This window comes from Lagopus leucura, unplaced genomic scaffold (genome assembly GCF_019238085.1).
Source record: "Lagopus leucura isolate 7727_CA_CO unplaced genomic scaffold, USGS_WTPT01 Super-Scaffold_73, whole genome shotgun sequence".
Taxonomy (NCBI): domain Eukaryota; kingdom Metazoa; phylum Chordata; class Aves; order Galliformes; family Phasianidae; genus Lagopus; species Lagopus leucura.
In genome coordinates, this window is record NW_024962252.1 from 56,725,722 (window position 1) to 56,743,717 (window position 17,996).

The 17,996-nt window shown below is 35.7% G+C and overlaps 1 protein-coding gene across 5 annotated transcripts in view; it reads right to left on the reverse strand.

Moving 5' to 3' along the window:
- STXBP5 (syntaxin binding protein 5) overlaps nt 1-17,996 on the reverse strand; it is a 102,400-nt gene that overhangs the window by 50,504 nt on the left and 33,900 nt on the right. For all 5 annotated transcript variants that reach the window (XM_042884128.1, XM_042884113.1, XM_042884137.1 and 2 more), the window contains exons 5-7: nt 9,729-9,863; nt 8,533-8,596; nt 4,955-5,038 (exon numbers count right to left, since the gene is read on the reverse strand). In XM_042884128.1, coding sequence (XP_042740062.1) covers nt 4,955-5,038; nt 8,533-8,596; nt 9,729-9,863 — 283 coding nt within the window. The remainder of the gene's footprint in view (nt 1-4,954; nt 5,039-8,532; nt 8,597-9,728; nt 9,864-17,996) is intronic.

The following is a 17,996-nucleotide window of genomic DNA, read 5'->3' on the forward strand; positions in this document are numbered from 1 at the left end:
TTTAATTTTACTTATAGCATGAAAATATCAATAAACAATGAAAAATTCAAGCATTTCTCTATTACTCAAATGGCACAGAAAGAAGCATTACCTGCTAGAAGCATGGAACTTTGATTCTGTTGAGAAAATAGATTTGCTTAATACTTATGGCAGAGGCAACACTGTAGGTAAACAGAAAGCTGGAGCTGAATAGGTTAACACTAATATGCTGTACAATACCATCTTTTGGATGCATACCCTCAGTAGAGATTCTGTCTGTAACTGTCAGCAGGCCTTAGACTTACTCAATTTCCCACGTACATATGGATTTCCTCTGCAAGGAATCCTACCAACCAACAGAAGCGTAGGCAGTAAATTACTTAGTAAAGAGCAAATCACAGAAGACAGATGTAAGATAGTTTCGCCTAAAGTGATTTTACAGAGATTAGATCATCACATTTCATAATGTTATACAGAAGAACAAGATAGCTTCCAGCAACATGACTGGGAGAATCCAAAGACTCAATGAAAGACGAAAATGACTGCACTATATGAGTGTGGAGTCTTCAATAAAAACTGATTCAATTGAAAATGGTAATAGGTCTGGATAGCTGCAGACTAAGTCTGGCATTTCTTACTCAAATTTAATCTTATTCCCTGTTTTGAGTGGAATCACTGTGGAAGACAGACGAATATCATATCTGCACAAATTTAGCTTTGGAACTTATACATCTTATATGAATTTACTTAGAGACAAAATCTTGCTCATTCAGTCTGAGGCAAGAATATAATTAGCAAATAAAAACAGAAATTATAAAAGAAATATAATGTAATCTTGAAAATAAAATTATTTACCAATAGAGTACCGAAGTCAGGGATTAGCATGTTTGAAATTATAGAGTATCTAAAGACAGCGTCTGAAAAATCTCTCTTTACTAGGAAGTTGTACAATATAATAAATAAAAATGATTCCTATATGGAGTCAATTCCCACAGTGTAAGCCATTCTTGATGCATTTGTGCATTAATAGATCCTTAGAATCAACAGAGAGGCAATCTGTATAAAAGGAAGAATAACTGAGAAATGGAAACACTTTTCCTGAAAAAAGGTCGAGCTAAAGGGATCTATAACAATCTATTATTATGGAAATGGCATTAATGTTTATGAATGTTGGAGATTGAATAAACTGAGCACAGAGAAGAAAGAATTGCTAGCACAATTTCTGCAAGGAACTGATGAGATGGAAAGTATTCTAAAAATGAATAATGGTGCCTTGGTTCTAGGATTTCACTGACAAATTTTAAAGAACATCTGGTTAAATCTAATGATGCAGTTAAATATTACGTAACACATAATAGATACTTTACGTATTTTAGAAATAATTCAAATTATCTGGGCAGAGTGTGAAAAACTTTTGTACAGAGCACTCTTCTATTACACAACTCACAGCTTTTGCAAGCAATAGCTGATATGAAACCTGAGAGAATTAGAACTGTTTAACCTGGAGAAGACAGAGAGGGATCTCATTAATGCTTATAAACATTTAAAGGATGGGAGACAAGAGGATGTGGCCAGGCTCTTTTTGGTGTTGTACAGCAACAGGACAAGGGGCAACAGGCACAAACTGGAACATAAGAAATTACATCTGAACATGAGAAAAATCTTTACAGTGAGGGTAACAAGGCACTGGAACAAGATGTCCAGAGAGAGTCTCCTTCTATTGAGATATTGAAAACCTTCTTGGATGCTTTCCCGTCTAACATACTGTAAGGAACCTGCTTTAGCAGAGAGTTGGACTAGATGCTCTCCAGAGGTTCCTTCCAACCACTAAGACTCTGTGATCCTGTGTAACCAGCTGTAGCATAATCTCCAGCATCTCATGGAGCTCATTTTGATGCAACAGAATGTGCAAGACATGAAGACTGCACAGACATGCTTTGGTTTCTGACAAGTCATGTGTCAAGGTTGTGCTCCCCTCATCAGTTTTTGTTTCATTTATTTTTAAATCCCACAGGCTAATTCGACATCTTTTTATTGCTCCAAAATAATCTCTTACAGTCATGTACAAGAAGATTGAACCTAAAAATAGTAGTCAGTAATACGCCCGTTGAGTTAATGCTACCAAAGCTTAATTTAAATCAGGACAAACAAAATACTTGAAGAATGGACTTACTGATAACTAAAACAAGTTATTTTAAAGGTTCCATTTCATTTTGTTGTTGTTGTTACAAACCAACTTACATTTGAGACATTTGTTTTACTTCTTTCATGACTGTAAATGTAGAAAGGGAAACATCTGCTTGATGAACTGTACTCCATAAAGAAAAAAACTGCTTAAAAACATGTCTCCAGTGTTTGGACATAAAAGACTTTAAAATGATGCAAAAATAATTCAGTCTTTTTTTCCAATAAGTTTGTCTAAAAGAAAAAAGAAGTGTGTTTGCAGGAAAGGCTAGCAGAAAACTTTCTTAGACAAGTTCCTTTAAAGCTGCAGTTTTATTGCATCACGTCTTCCAATTTCTGAATGTTACATTCATGCACTCTTACAAATTCTCTAAAGAGTTGTCTTTGTATTAGATTGTTACCATAATGAAAAGTATATACATCTTATAGTTTAGGATGATGATAATAATTGTGATTAAAAAAAAAGATCAAGAATAAATTTTAACTAAATTCCCTGTTATAAATTGGAATATTAGGCAGGGGACAATACTTTGACTACCAGCACTAGCACTAACCATGATTTAAAGCTGCCTACTCCAACCATGGTTAAGCAGAAATATGGTTAAAACTGCATTCTGCAATGGTGGTGTTGTTACCCATTCCTTAAGCATTCCTTTCCTTGGAGTGAGTGCTCCTACTTTTGTGCTGCAATTATGAGGGTAGAGACATGGGTAGGCATGCATTTTCAGACAAGAAAACATGGATAGCGTTCCACTGACCTAGCATTTAGGCAATAAATTAACCTGTCATATGACAACATTGGAATTTGCTTCAAGAGAGCCTCTTTAATTGTCAGAGAATTCTGAACAGAGCCAAACAGAAAGTTTAAAAGGCTGTAATAAGATTCAGGGCTTTTTTTCCCCATGGAAGTAGCACAGCTATTTTGCCACAAACCTCTGATCATGCAGGAAGGTTGATATCATCGTTTGTGTTTAGAATAAGATAGTCAAAGGATAGCATTTGGACCCCTGGACAATTGTGAAATTTTGAGTCAAAAAGTTTCATTAAAGATAGTGGTAGATTGCACTACCCCCAACTTGTTTTTGAAGACTAATCTCAACTAAAAAGCAATAAGAGCAGAGAAAAGCAATCCAACAGCAGAGTTTTTAAATACCCTTCACAGTATAAATGTGTTCGACAGTCCCGTTTTTGACATCTGATGAAGTCTAGGCACCAATTAACACCCAGCTGCACTCAAAATATAGCAATGCTATGAAGTCCACACATTTCTCTTAGAAAAACACTGCACAGGTAGAGAGAAACCTGCTCCATTCCATGACAGAGGCACGTGTAACTGTGCTGCAGCACCAAGCTCTGCTGTAACTCCCAGCAACAACAAAGAGCACAGCCTAGATAGAGCACAGGGATTTTTGAACAGGTGTAGACTTAGGCTTCACCTTCTCAGTGATGGGTGACTGAATTTAATTATAAATACACAATTAACTAATATTATCAGAAGCACACCTATTCTCAATAGGGTTAAAGACAGAAAAATATTTTCACAGTGCTAATATGCAAGCCTGATTGACCAAACATGTTCCCTCTGTGACACACTTTAGCAGCTTATTTTGCAGTTTAGTCAGGAAGAAGGAAGACTTCTCACAAGACAGCATTTCCTATGTATGAAGAAGCCACACACTCGGAGATTTCAAATATGCCAAGACTGAACAAATTTGCTCTTGCTTTCCTGATTGTCAGTTCCTTATTCAAAAGAACTTTTATCAAGAAGCAATGATGCAGAGATACAAAAGTTGAAACTGTGCAAACTGCATCAAATCCAACTTCAAAAAGGGGCCATTATTCTATCTTTCTTTTAGAAGATCAGATTTATATAATTTGCCCACTGAAGAAATCATTTGTTATTCAGCAGTGAACAGATGAGAACCAAGTGCACACATTAATTCTTTGTTCAAAGAGATATTTTTCTTAAAGAGCAATCTAAACTCATAGGCCACACTTCAACTTTTAAGAAAAATTTAAAGGGCCAATGAATTACTATTATTTTTTATTGCTGTTATTTTAATTAAGGCAATCATATCATACATTGATTCTCACTAATGAGAACTCATTAACCAAAGGATTTGACCTCAGGTACTTTATTACCTCACTGTCAGAGAAAAAAAATAACAAATATGGTAAGCAGATGTATTCATTTCGACATCCTCAAGTCAGAATCACAGAATGGCTTGGGTTGGAAGGAGCCTTAAAAACCAGCCAGTTCCAACCCTCTGCAGTGGACATAGTTGCCACCCATGAGGTCAGGCTGCCCAGAGCCCCATTCACCCTGGCCTTGATGGCCTCCAGGAATGGGGCATCCACAGCTTCTCATCCAGAGCTCATGCCAATGCCTCATCACCCTCTTAGTGAAAGAAATTTAGTGGTTTCTTTTCCCTCCAATTTTCAGAATATGAGAGAAGTTCCAAATTACAACAATTGCTAAGTCATTTTATTTCAACTGAAGACTCAGGCAGTTAATGTAGGTGAAAGTCACACTTTTTCAACCAAAAAGAAAAGAGCTGGAAGGTTCACCCCCTTAGAAATTGGCAGAGAAATTCCACCATTCATTACAACAAATTTCAGACAGCAAACACTTCTTCAGAGAGAAGATTCCCATGACTCTTCTAGAGAACGCTTCGAGTTTTCACCATTTCAAAGAGACCTATATTTATTAAATCACTGGCAAGAGAAGAATTGTTATCCTTAGAACTGTGGATAATGTTCTATTAACATGTAATACAGACAAAAATATTACCTCATCATGTGTGTATCTGTAATCAGCCTTCTTTGACTTCAGATCCCATAATACCACTGTTCCAGACTCAAAGCCAATCAGAAGCTGCAATAGTAAGCAAAAATATTGCCGTTATAGGGATGAGCAAAGTGCCATTTACATAGCCTGTAGATCTTGTCCCAAAGAGATGAAGAATAACACTAGCTGAAGTAACTACAAAGTGATTATTATGACAGAAATTAGTGATAAGCTGTGAAAACTTCAATATTTGAGATTTACCTTGTGCTGGATTTCACTCTCCCAAATTTTCAGTTAATGCAATGCTAATATAACTAAAATTCATTCAACATTAGGAAAGAAAAAGGTATTTATCTTCCAAATAGTCCTTGGAAATCCATTTGAGTTCCAGAACGCACAACATTAAGCTCCTTCCTAACTGTATGCCTTTCAGAATGAAAACCAGGGTTTAAAGGTGAACGTTTTCTTCATTAATGTATGTCTTCCTCAGTGGAACGTGTTCCTCAGTGGAATTTCTTATTCTTAGATTTGCTGGAAGAACACATTGTCCTTCCTGAAGCTCTAGGTAATGGTTCATTGTCTCTAAGACAAAACATTACTATAAACTTCCTCCAGCTGTTAATTAAAATAGAGATATTTGTCTAAAGAAAGAGATTATTGGCTAAAGAAACAAAAGGAATTTTAGTTTTTGAGAGGAAAGTTAGAGAGAAATTAAAGGGAATCATCTTTTTCAAGAAGCAAAACTAAGCCATTTTTGCAAGGAACGAAGATTCAAATTGCTCATAATAACTGCTCTAACACGCTGAGCATCTAAGTGTTTTGCCTTCCTATCTTAAGTGGCACTTCTCATAATGAAAACAAACCAAGGCCAAAATAAGGCAGTAGCAACAGACTAGGCACTCATCATATAGTAGAAGAATGTAATGCAGCTTGCTATTACGTAGTAGCTGGATCTACTCTGAGAGCCTATCTTTCCAACAATATTGTTAAAGTAGTTCCAAGCATCAAGCAGAAGGCCTTCAATTCAACCTTTTTTTCCCATATAGGAATTGAATAAAGTCTGCAGATGTATTCGGTATTCAAGGAACTTATGCGTGCAGAGGTGCCCATTGGAGCGCCCTTCATAGTACAAGAAAACACTGTCTTCCCAATACACGCCGTTGTTGTTACAGAGATCTACATCAATACAGTTTATTGCTGTACCTAGACATTTTACATGGATAATTTTTTCAGTATTAAGATTTTCAAAGTTGGCAATCCTTTGCAAAAAGAAAGTAACAGAGAACCTGTGTGTATCTGTATCTGGAGAGCAGGACCAGGGAAGTCATCCTGCCCCTGTACTCAGCTTTAGTGAGGCCCCACCTCAAGTACTGTGTTCACTTTTGGGCACCTCAGTACAGAAAGGACATTGAGGTGCTGCAGCAGATCCAAAGAAGGGCAACAAGGCTTGTGAAAGGCTTGGAGAATATGCCCTACAAGGAGAGACTGAAGGAACTGGGACTGTATAGTATGGGGAAAAGGAGGCTGAAGGGAGACCTTATTGCTCTCTTCCAGTATCTGAAAGGTGCTTACAGCGAGAGTGGGGTTGGTCTCTTCTCACTGGCGACAGGACGAGGGGAAATGGCCTCAAGTTGCACCAGGGCAAGTTTAGGTTTTAAAAGTTTTAAGAAATGAGTACACAGGATGTTCTTGCAACTACACAGGCACTATATTTTTAGGGATACTTTTCATATTAGAAAGAGGACAGTAAGGTCATTCTAAAAGACTGCCCTACATTTTGATTGATAAAACAATATGCCTTTAACGTTAATTGACAATATTTAAGCATTAAAATGCGGATACAATACACTGAACTAAATAGATCACTAGTCTTCCCTAAAGTTACCATAGTTTCATTACTTTTATGTTCTATGGTCCATTATTCTAGAATGTGATTCAGACCTAACCCTGCAGAGAAACCCAGTAGCTACACATTCTTTCTTTAATGAGTTTCAGCTGAATGGAAAAGCTGTACTCGTGAAATTCTTTTTGCAGCTAATCTGTGTGCATCTAGGTTAGAAGCTTACAACTACCATTCAAACCACTGTTGAGACAATACCATCATTGCCTTCAGTTTTATCCACTGTGAACTTGTCAAACCAACAGAAAATAAGCAGAAAAATAGTATTTCTACTGCACACATGGAACAGGAGAAAGAAAATATTTTCAGTTTCTCATTCAAGGTTCTTCACAATTGCGAGTTCAAAATGCTTTGATATATCTGAGCCATTACACTGACAGAAATAGACATTCAGAAATTAATTCCTCCATACATTCAATCACTTATGCCTGAATACTCCAGAGGGCAGTCATTAATCAATTTGTTTCAAGTGGCATCAAGGTCTCTGTGGAATATCTGGCTAAATTATAACCATACTTCTGTCATGGGCCAAGCACTTTTGGAAGAGATGTGTACTGACTACTTTTCAAATTCCTCTGGCAAATTCTACTTAACTCCCACTGTGAAAGTTAAGGAAAACCCTTCCTGTTTACTCTTCAGTGTGGACCAAAGGACCCAAGCAGAATTTGCAGTTTGATTTGCTAAATAATTATATGAGCCAGAAAAGCTAAACAAGCCCCAGATCCTTCAAAGAATAGAAGAGTCATATGATCCCTTCCCTCCTATGACTTAGAGAAGATGTCTGACACCTGAAGCACAGACTCAGTCTTGCAATCATGACTGAAGTACAAATTGAATTACAGAATAGTATATATTTCTGTCTGCACTTGATCATGTATAAGTGATTCTATAACATGCAACAACACTACAGAAATAAGGCACCTGGGAAATAGATAAGACGAAAATAGAGAACATATTCTAGTACAAATGGAAGCATAACTTTATACAGACTCCTGAGAATCTCCAAGAATTTCATTGTTTTCTAACACAACGGTCTCCTCCCAGTGTAAACAAAGAAACAGTAGAACACAGCCAATAAAGCACTGAATTAACATGTCTTGCAAAACCTTTCTCTATAAAGAAAGTGCGGTACCACAGTAATTGCCGCTGCACAGAAAATAAGAATTAAGTCTAATCTCCTTGCCTTCTCTTTTATTTAATTCATGAAGCCTTCATTGTGAACTTAAGTTATCCATGTCATTTTTGTGTGATCCCTGTAAGAGATCTCCCAGAGAAAAGAATAATACCTGAAGTTTTATTCTAGTAACTCAGAAAGAACTGCTGCATTTAGGTTACAGGTTTGTTTAGTAACATTTAGGTTTTAGTTTGTTTAGTAACATTTTAATTTTTACCAAAATAAGTAACATACCTTGCTTTTGATTTCAAGCATTTTTTCAATTAAACATTTTCAGCTTTTTTTTTCAACATTTCTGATTACAGGATGCATTCAACTATTCTAGTAATACTTCCTACAGTTGTATCTGCATCTTGTTTCATGCTATTTTCAAAGCTTTTCTTCATGTTTCCAATATGGTCCTCAGCTAAGGAATCCTTTCTTTTTAAAGAAGTGGTATTCACATTTGAAAACAAAAAAATCTTACTTAAAAAACAGTTTATTGAATAGTCTACAATTATACCCTACCTTTCCTTCATCCATTGGATTGTCACTAATGTGGACAATAGGTCCTGGGTGAGATTTGGATGACCTAAACAATAAACAAATCCAATTAAAAGAAAAGAAATACCTGTCCAAAATAGCATTTCATAAGATAATTACAAGCAATATAAAAAAGTATATATTTATGCACTCTCACAGCAAAACAAGATTACCCCTACTACACTAATTAATCCTAAAAAAGCCTCTTGAGCATGGAAAACATTGTATTACTTAAAAAACGAAAACATCAGTAGTGTTTCATACAATATGCACTCTATCTGCCTCTTTTCTTCAAAAACTGGAATACAGCTGACTTCCATCCTGTTGTATTTCTGCATTCTCACAGGAGATTATCTAAACACAACCTATCTCCAAAAACAATAGTTATTACAGGCAAAACTAAACCCACCCTATTATTTCTATAAAGCTTTGCTTCCTTTAATCCTAATTATCCGAAAAGCTACATTTTTGTTTTCCTCTTTCTTCCACTTCGAACATTTGAAGACAAGAGAATATAATACAGTTTCATTTAACATTTTCATTTTTCCATTTTCATTAATTCTTCACTGAAAAAAATTAAAAAAATAAAAGCTATTTCTTGAACTTAGTATATTTATATCCTTATAATTGCTGTAAAAAATTATACTTTTTTCCTGGAATAGGCTTATTTAAATTTATATTTTAAATGAGTAACGTCAGAATACACATTTTTTACACTGTAGAAGATTATAAGGATTACTAAAGCTAATTATTCCTGAAGACATGCTGATGTTTTACAGAGTTCTGGGCATCACAGCATGAAGTCAAATCAGAAATAGTTTTCACAAATATAAAAACAAATCTGCATATGGACTTATCTTTCCCTCTAACTGCAGAAAGTGACTTGCACAGCCTATATAAGCCACAACATATTTTTCCTAATTCTTTAATAATCGTAGATTTTTATGTCTATTCCAGGCATTGTGGTAAGAGCATTACAGGCTTAATGTTAATGTTTATGTTAACATTATCACTTCACTTTCATGAGAATAGAAGTTATTTACATGTTTATTTACTTTGTCCACATACTTGATGTGCTGAGAATAATATTAAGTATGAATATAATTTCTGCATCTGATATTAACAACGTTTAGGACACTTCTGTTCTCTCCCCTCAATAGATAATTCTTGATTACACTCACAGTTCAATGGCTTTATTCCACATGATGACATAGCCTGAGAGAGTGAATGATTCCACATTGACGATGTGAATGTTTCCTCTTTCAGTGCCCACATATAGCCATTTACTTTGGAAAGGCAGATGACAAAATGTTATCCTGAAAAAGAACACCACCAGAAAAAGGGATTAGAAGTCTTAATAAATCCTGCATTTCAAGTTCTACATTCCCAAAGGGTAGAAGAAATGCAGCAAACAATATGCAGGTAGAGAAAATTAGTAAAACCAGTACGCGGTGAAAGAGATTCTCAGACAATGTAAAACTTAGAAAAAACACCAAATATAAACCAAAATATTCTAAGACTGCTAAGTCATTCAGATATAAATCACACAGCTGCCTTTGAAAATTATCACATTGAATGTTATTCCTCAAGATTGCTGTCATTTTAAACTTAGAATACAATACTCCTATGTTACAATCCACAAATTTCCCTTCAGAATCCATCAAACTCTAGGTTTTGAAGAACAGAGGATTTTTAGAATTAATCCACTACTGTTTAAGCTGGTTTCGAGTGAGGAAACAGAGAGAAAATAGAAGCTAATAAAAGTATGCTTAAATGCGAGCCAAAGCATTCCACAAAGAGCAAACCTGAAAAAAAGAACAACATGAAACCTAAGCAATTGTAAAAGTTATTTAAAAATTAGTTTAAAGTTGGTGATATCATTTGACTTAAATCACATTTCCATTTCCTGCCTTGTATTTCTTCTTTCTTTCCTCTGTTGATAGATGGAAATAACTGAACAAAATCCATATCCTAATTGCTATCAACACCAGCAAGTAACTTTTTTTTTTTTTTTTTTTTTTTAAACAGTATCTCCAGTGAAAAAGTTATTATTTTAAAGTTTGGTTATTTCTGGCTACTGGAATCCTGTTTATTTTTTACATTGTTGTCAAAATTGATACAGCAATGAAGTCTGCTTAGAATTGCAGATTCTAAAGTATTTGAGTTTTCTACATAACAGAAATATAGAAATTACAGTCTAAAAATTTTCTAGATGATGTTTTAGAATTTACCGTTGTCTGATATGGTCCAATACATAAAACAAACTACTTGTGCTATAAAACTAGGGTGTTTAAAAATGTTTCGATGATAAGGTACAATACTTATGAAATGGAAATTTGTTCTGTCAACTCTAATCCTTAGCTTTACAGATTTATTCTTATTTTCTCCCAGTTGGACTCCCTTCTTGTCAAATGCATGCATCATTTCACAATCCTGTTAATAATTATTTATGCAAAGTACAGCCTTAGATCCTTTGCATTAGATGTTCTATATACTTATTTAACTTCGGCACAAAAGCAAATGCTGAAAGCAGCAATGGAAAAATCTACTAACAGTTGAAAAGACGTTATTTTGTATTACAGACTTCAGACGTTATAGCTTTTCTTGTAATGTTACCTGGATCTTTTTTATATCACTAATAGACTTCTAACTTGGAAATATTGTTTGCTCAGGCAAAACTTCAGTTTACCCATTTTCAAAGTGTCTGATTTTTTATGTTTTAATATTTAAGCACAAAGGTTGCACTACCATTTTGCACTGATGTTTTACAGAAAAAAGGACTACATACAAGATTTTAAGTGCTTCAACTCAGTAAACCTGCAAACATAACATTTTTACTATAGATAATAATTTGCAAGCACTGCTGCTTAAACACTTGAATATAATCAACTTGCTTGAAGGACAAAAATGATTTTATTTGAAGTTAAATCATATACATGCACATCTATTAGACAGGACTCCCAAATACTGCTGTCCAGTAACATATTCTCCCACTATGAACAGGTAATGGGGTAGAAGAAGAAAGGCAGCATGAGAAAAGGGGGAGAAAGAAACCCTCAGCAATTTGTAATGCTATAGGTTTTTTTTTGTTTTTTTTTGTTTTTTTTTTGCCAGGATTCCATCTGCCAGAAGAAGCTGGCAGCCACATCAGCTGGATCTAAAACTGTGGTCTAGCAGCCAGAAAGAATATTCAGGAGTAGGGCCATGAGTATATCTGTATTGATTTGTAAGTTAATATTACCACCTATAGAAGTCCAACACTCATTATAAAAAATGAATCTATTCTGTGTCATTTAAAGGTGGACCAAAATATAAGTTGAGGCAGCAACTTCGATTACTATAGCAAAACGGCAACAACTGAAGGAAAAAGTGCTCATCTCAATGCTTTTAATGCCTTTATGGAATAGTTCTAGGTTATACAGCTGCATTCGATTTACTGTCTTCTCTGTGCAGCAGAGATTAGTTTTGTCAACAGTTATCAAGCAGTGAAATGCTTCCACACCAAGAGTAAATTACATTTGACCAAGTAGCTTTACAAAACATTTACAAAATCTCTAAGTTGGGAGCTTGATAAGATTTCAGAATTGTAAGTACAGGTATATACAAAGCAGTGTTCCTAGTCTTATCCTTCCAAATGTGCTTTTACCACCCTTCTATAATCAGTCTTGTATGATGTCTATATAACTATAAAATATTCCTTTAGAATTTTCATGGTTTACAGAAATGATGACTAGCTAAATCCAAAAGGATTTAGGATCATGCCAATCGTGCCATGATCACTGTTTCACAGAATCACAGAATGGTTTGGGTTAGAAGGGACCATTTAAGATCATCTAGCTCCAACCCCCCAGTACAGACAAGGATTTCATCCCTAATGTAATACATGCTTGCTCCACTTGCAAGTAAGTTCACTTGCTATTTATTTTCAATTTTCAGAAAATCTATTACATTTTCATCTACTTAAATAGATTAATTTCAGAAAACAGCATTTATTTCCACATTCCACTTACAGAATTACATTACAATCCACATACTGAGGTTCTTTTTCAGTGACTAAGACTTCAAATAAGACACTACTTTAAAATCAGCCTATGTCAGAAATTTTATCACCCTTTTACAAAAATGAATTTCAGAGAAGCTATAGCTCTCTTCACCAGTGAAATCACACTAGCACGTCAGTATACAATGTAACATTCAGTGACCCAGCTTGTTTTATTTAAAATTGGAATTGGGGTTAAAAGAAGTACAAACTTGTTGGAGGGTGCAAAAATAAGTCCAAAGGCTTTCTTGGTAGTCAGGTAGCTCTCTCCTGGCCTAGGGCATCATGTATTTGTTTCTTAAGACTACAGACTTTCCTTCAGATACCTATTTCTCTGCCAAATTATACTCTGTAGCTAATACATGAAGACCTATGAAAGTATGAATTGCCATACCATGTGTACCATACATTTCCTACATTCAAGCCTTCTTACCCTTCTCTTCCTACCCCACCTCCAATCCCCAAAAACCCAACAAACAATGGCTGGACTGAAAGCATCATAGATACACTGAACTCAAGGAACATTTCTTGCCAAGCCTTTTCTAGCATACAAATCCCAACTGCCTGACAGCAATCAGTCAAGAGCAGAGTATCAGACATTTTCTTGCCTGCATCAAACCGCTTTGACAAAAAACACCAGGAGAGAGGCATCCATTAAAAAAACAGACCAGTTTTGTGCTTCTGAAGAAACACCTTAAGTGGGACTACGTGAGCAAGTGATGACAGAAAGCGAGCTTTTGCAGGCAGTTCTTCCATGGCACAACAAATTCATCGTATTATATCTCCCCAGAAATTTTGATTACCTTATTAAGAACAATACATTTTGTGACACTGATGGCACAATGCAAGTATTGTGCACAGTACTTTATTCCACATATTTTGCTTCTCAATCCCTGTGCAAATAAAGAAGTCCCTTTATAGAAGAAAGCAATGTTTCCAAGAGATTTTTTTTATTTTAAATTCTACAATATGATTTTAATGTATGCTGATGTTATTGCTAAAATGAGGTACTGTTATGCAACCCCAAAACAGTCAGCATAGTTCTAAAGTAGCTGTACTTCTCCAAAAGCACAAATTCTTCCTCCTCGCTGCATACACACTCACAATGCCACTTCTCCATCTTACCCCTAAAAAAACCCAAACACAACAACTACAGAAGCCAAGAAAAAGTTTAACTGTGAAACACATTTGTCAGAGTTTGACCAGTTATTCCTAGGAAAATGATTATATACAGAAAATCCAGTGTTACATTAGCAGCAGAAAATATTGATAGAAGTCCTAAACTTCGCAAAAAAAAAAAAAAAAAAAAAGTATTTTTTTAGCTGTACTTTTAATATAATCTGTGCTACTGCTTATGGGAAAGTATTAGAAATGATACAGAAATGATAGACATCTTTAACTAGCCATTTGGAAATCTACTGAAAAGATTTTCTTTCTTTACTGCAGACCATGTCTTTTCCAGTATCTGTTCAAATTAGTTAAGAAAAATCTCGATTGTGGTTGTGTCACAACATACATCAAATCATAATTATAGCAAATTATAGTATTCCCGAGTGGAATTTAATTATGGAAAACTCAAAGAATAAAGTTTATTACACTAATATGTAAGAAGGCTAATTGTTCCAATTAAGGGAAATATTAAGTAAAAAAAGATGGACCATTATCTTGAGTGTATTATTATGACAACAAACAGCCTTCTAAATTAATCTTTACCTTCCTTTAGTCTACTGCAGTATGAAATATTATGTTCTTCAGAATTTTGCACAGCTTTAACAAAGCACAGCATCAAATGCTTAGATGAATGACAAGCACTGGTAACAGGTTTCCTTTTCAAGTAATTAAAACTACTTCTAGAACCTCACACTATCATTATATGTCCGTAGTTACTGTAATTACATTAGCTGATCAAATCATTACCAGAGACGCAAAGAGCAATGTTAACCCACCAAAGTTGCCTTCTGCATACTTATGACTTTCTTCAAGCTTTCACATGTAGAATAGCCACCATATAAAACAGCAAAACTTAAAAGTTTGAAGTCCTATGTTAGACTAGATTCCATATCCATGGACCCCATTTCAAGTCTTCAAACGGCACAAAGTCAAAAGCCATTCTGATGGAACAAAGCAGCAGCTGTGTTTTTCCCGTACTGCTGTAAACGAGCTACTTCCAAATTACTGGTAACAGCAACAACTTAAAATATCTACTTGTATGAAGAAAAGGCCTGAAGAGGCAGGAGGCACATGCAGAGAAAGTCTTCTTCAATGCCTCCCAAAACTGTCTCTAGAAAGGCCATATGGATAAAAGCAGTATATCATACAAACTGGACCAGCTACTTTAACTCCATCTGCATTCCATAACAACACTCTAAATGATGCTTCTCCAAATATGATCACTTGAAGAACTGCCTCTAAGGCACTGAAAAGAATTTATGTTCAACATCTGAGTTCTAGCATATATTAGTGGTAACAAAACATGGTATTGGGAAGGCAAGAGCTGAGAACAGAAACAAAATGGAGCACTGCCATCACTGATGCAACAAATACCAGGGCCATCTGAACATTATTCCAGTTCCCAGGTTTTGTGGTGGTTTTTTTTTCAGTTGTTGTTTTGTTTTGATGTTCTAGTTTGTTTTTTTGTTTGTTTTTACAAAATATAATATCCCTAATACATTCTACTTTCTATATGTTTATATACAAAGAGAAAAAGGCTGACTCACTGTTTGCAATGTTGTAATGACAAAAGACCGACTCAAGTTTGCCTTTTCATAATTTTCCAATACTGAAGAAATTCACACCAAACACTAAGGATTTGAGGATCCCAGCCACTGATAAAATCCCCTGAAGTAGATTCATGAGTTCCTGTCAGACATCTTTTAGGACTCAAGGAATAACCACCACCCTTTGACATCAGAAGACACTCAAGTAGCTTGCTCTAATATAAGTAGAATCACAGAAGCCTTAGAGTTGGAAGGGACTTTTAAAGACGATCTAGTCCAACTCCCCAGCATGAACAGGGATCATTGCAGAGCTAAACCAGACTGCCCAGGGCTTGATCTGGCCTTGCCTTAAGTAGTTCAGGCTGAATGTTTGGTCTTGCAAGTTATGTAGCAGGACTTAACAAATGTCGACAGATGTAAATTTCCCATAGGAGACAGACAAATCATGATCATTACTAATGTGGAAAGCCTGCCATATGAGAAGTCTTAAAGACCTGGAGATTGATTTATGCCCATGAATATGACAGTTGGTCATTATGTGGCTCATAGCTCTGTAAAAATCATTAATGTACAGAGAAAACAGCTAATCAGACAATAGAGACAGGTTTCACAGTAATCTGAAATCCCAGGGCAGTAGAACTCTGCACTTCAGTTCTCTCTCAATACCAAATGCAGCAGCAGGAAACATGCAATTGTATCTCAATTGCAAGTTGGGACTCAGAGTGCATCGTACAGCTTCAACAAAAAAAAAAATTTAAAGAAATCAAATCTTGCATGAGTGAAGTACTCACTTCAGCAGCAGATCAAGAGTACTGAAAACCTTTTTCTCTTGCTAACTAACCAAAACAAAATAGAACTCCTAAATATGCTGCCTAGTCAATCACCATTGAATAACACTTTCAAGACAACAGGGGAAAAGTATTATATGAAATTACAAAGGCAAATAGATCAGATTACTTCATTTTGATTTTCAAAAATAAGCTATTTTTCAACATAAGAAGATAGCTACGTGCCATATGTTAAAGGTGTACTCAGTGTATTACTGATTTTACAAAAACAGAAGTATCATTTGGATACGTGCCTGTTCTTTGTTATACCATAATCCCACCCCAAAACACAGAGTAAAGTGGGGAAAAAAGAGCTCACTAAATAAAAGTTGAAAATGAAACAGTAGAATTGGTACACAAAAAAAGAGAAACGAGAAGTCGATGATCATCTGCTCTCAAAGCAAAAAAAAAAGATATCCTGCATGTCCTTCTATTATCCACAAAGTGGCAGAATTGGTCAGCTTATAAATTCAGTTATGTGGAAGGAGGAAGAAGTCTCCTTGCAACAAATGCCTGCTAATATGTAGTGTGGGTAGATTTACAGAATCTAACAAAGTGAGGTATATGTCATAAAAGTCAAAAATCCTATGTGCTAGCAAAAAGTAAATACAAGGGGATTTATTTCTCCCCACACCCTGCAGGGTTTGTGTTTGAAATACAATGCTCATGTTGCCGTTGATAGCAGGGTATAAAACCAACAGTAGTTAAAACAACTTTGTAACTCCAAATTGTGCACTTTCATGCTGAGGAAGACTATTTAAATCCCACAGCATAAGAGTCGACATATTAAAAATTAAACTGCTATCAATGCATTCAGTGATCAATATGCAAACCACCAGTACACAAAACACTTGATTCTATTTTTACACTATGGTTCTTGTTTTTGTCTTCAGGCTATGTTACAAAGCAAGCAAAACATTCATTTTGGCAATAAGACAGAATCACAACCATCTCAGAAAGGATGCAAGTCTTTAATCACAAGTTTTCCATTTTCTACATAAAGCTGAGGTATTTTCAAGTCTATTCAAGTGACAGAAACTGCACTGTCATTCACTGAAAAAATACCCTAGCAAACAAAACCTAGTTCACACAGTAAACCACATATTTAGCAAAGAGGTACAAAGATACTAATTTGTACAGTAAGTCACGCAAACACAAACCCCACGTATATATCATTTTGCATTCTTTATCAGGCCCCTACACACTGCTCCTCTCTCCTTCCCACAGTTAAGGAGCAGTTAAGACCAAGCTTGTCATTACATTGGTTTAATATCTTCTAACTTCTGTTTAGTAACTAGAACATGGAGCAGCTGCGAAACCCACACAAATGCGACAAGAACAAAAGGCTAGAAAACTTGCAAAACTAGCTTGTTTTGTACTGCGCTTCTGACATCTGCCATTAATTTCAACAGATTTGTTATACATTAACACGTTCACCAGTCACCAGGTCATAAAAGACTTGTTTAAAATTATTCACTATCAGTGGTACTAGAGGCAGTAAATGGCTATGTGTCTATCAAATTACCAAATCTTTTTGATAGCTGATGAAAGACTCAACATGAGCCGGCAACGTGAGCTTGCAGCCCAGGCGGCCAATCGTATCCTGGATTGCATCAAGAGAAGTGTTACCAGCAGGTAAAAGGAGGTGATTCTGCTCCTCTCCTCTGCTCTCATGAATCTCCATGTGTACTCCATGGAGTACTGTATCCAATTCTGTAGCCTCCAACACAAGAAGGACGTGGGGCTGCTGGAGCAGGTCCAGAGGAGGCCATGAAAATGATCAGAGGGCTGGAGCATCTCCCCAGTGGGGACAGGTTGAGAGAATAGGGGCTCTTCAGCCTGGAGAAGAGAAGGCTCCCGGGGCAC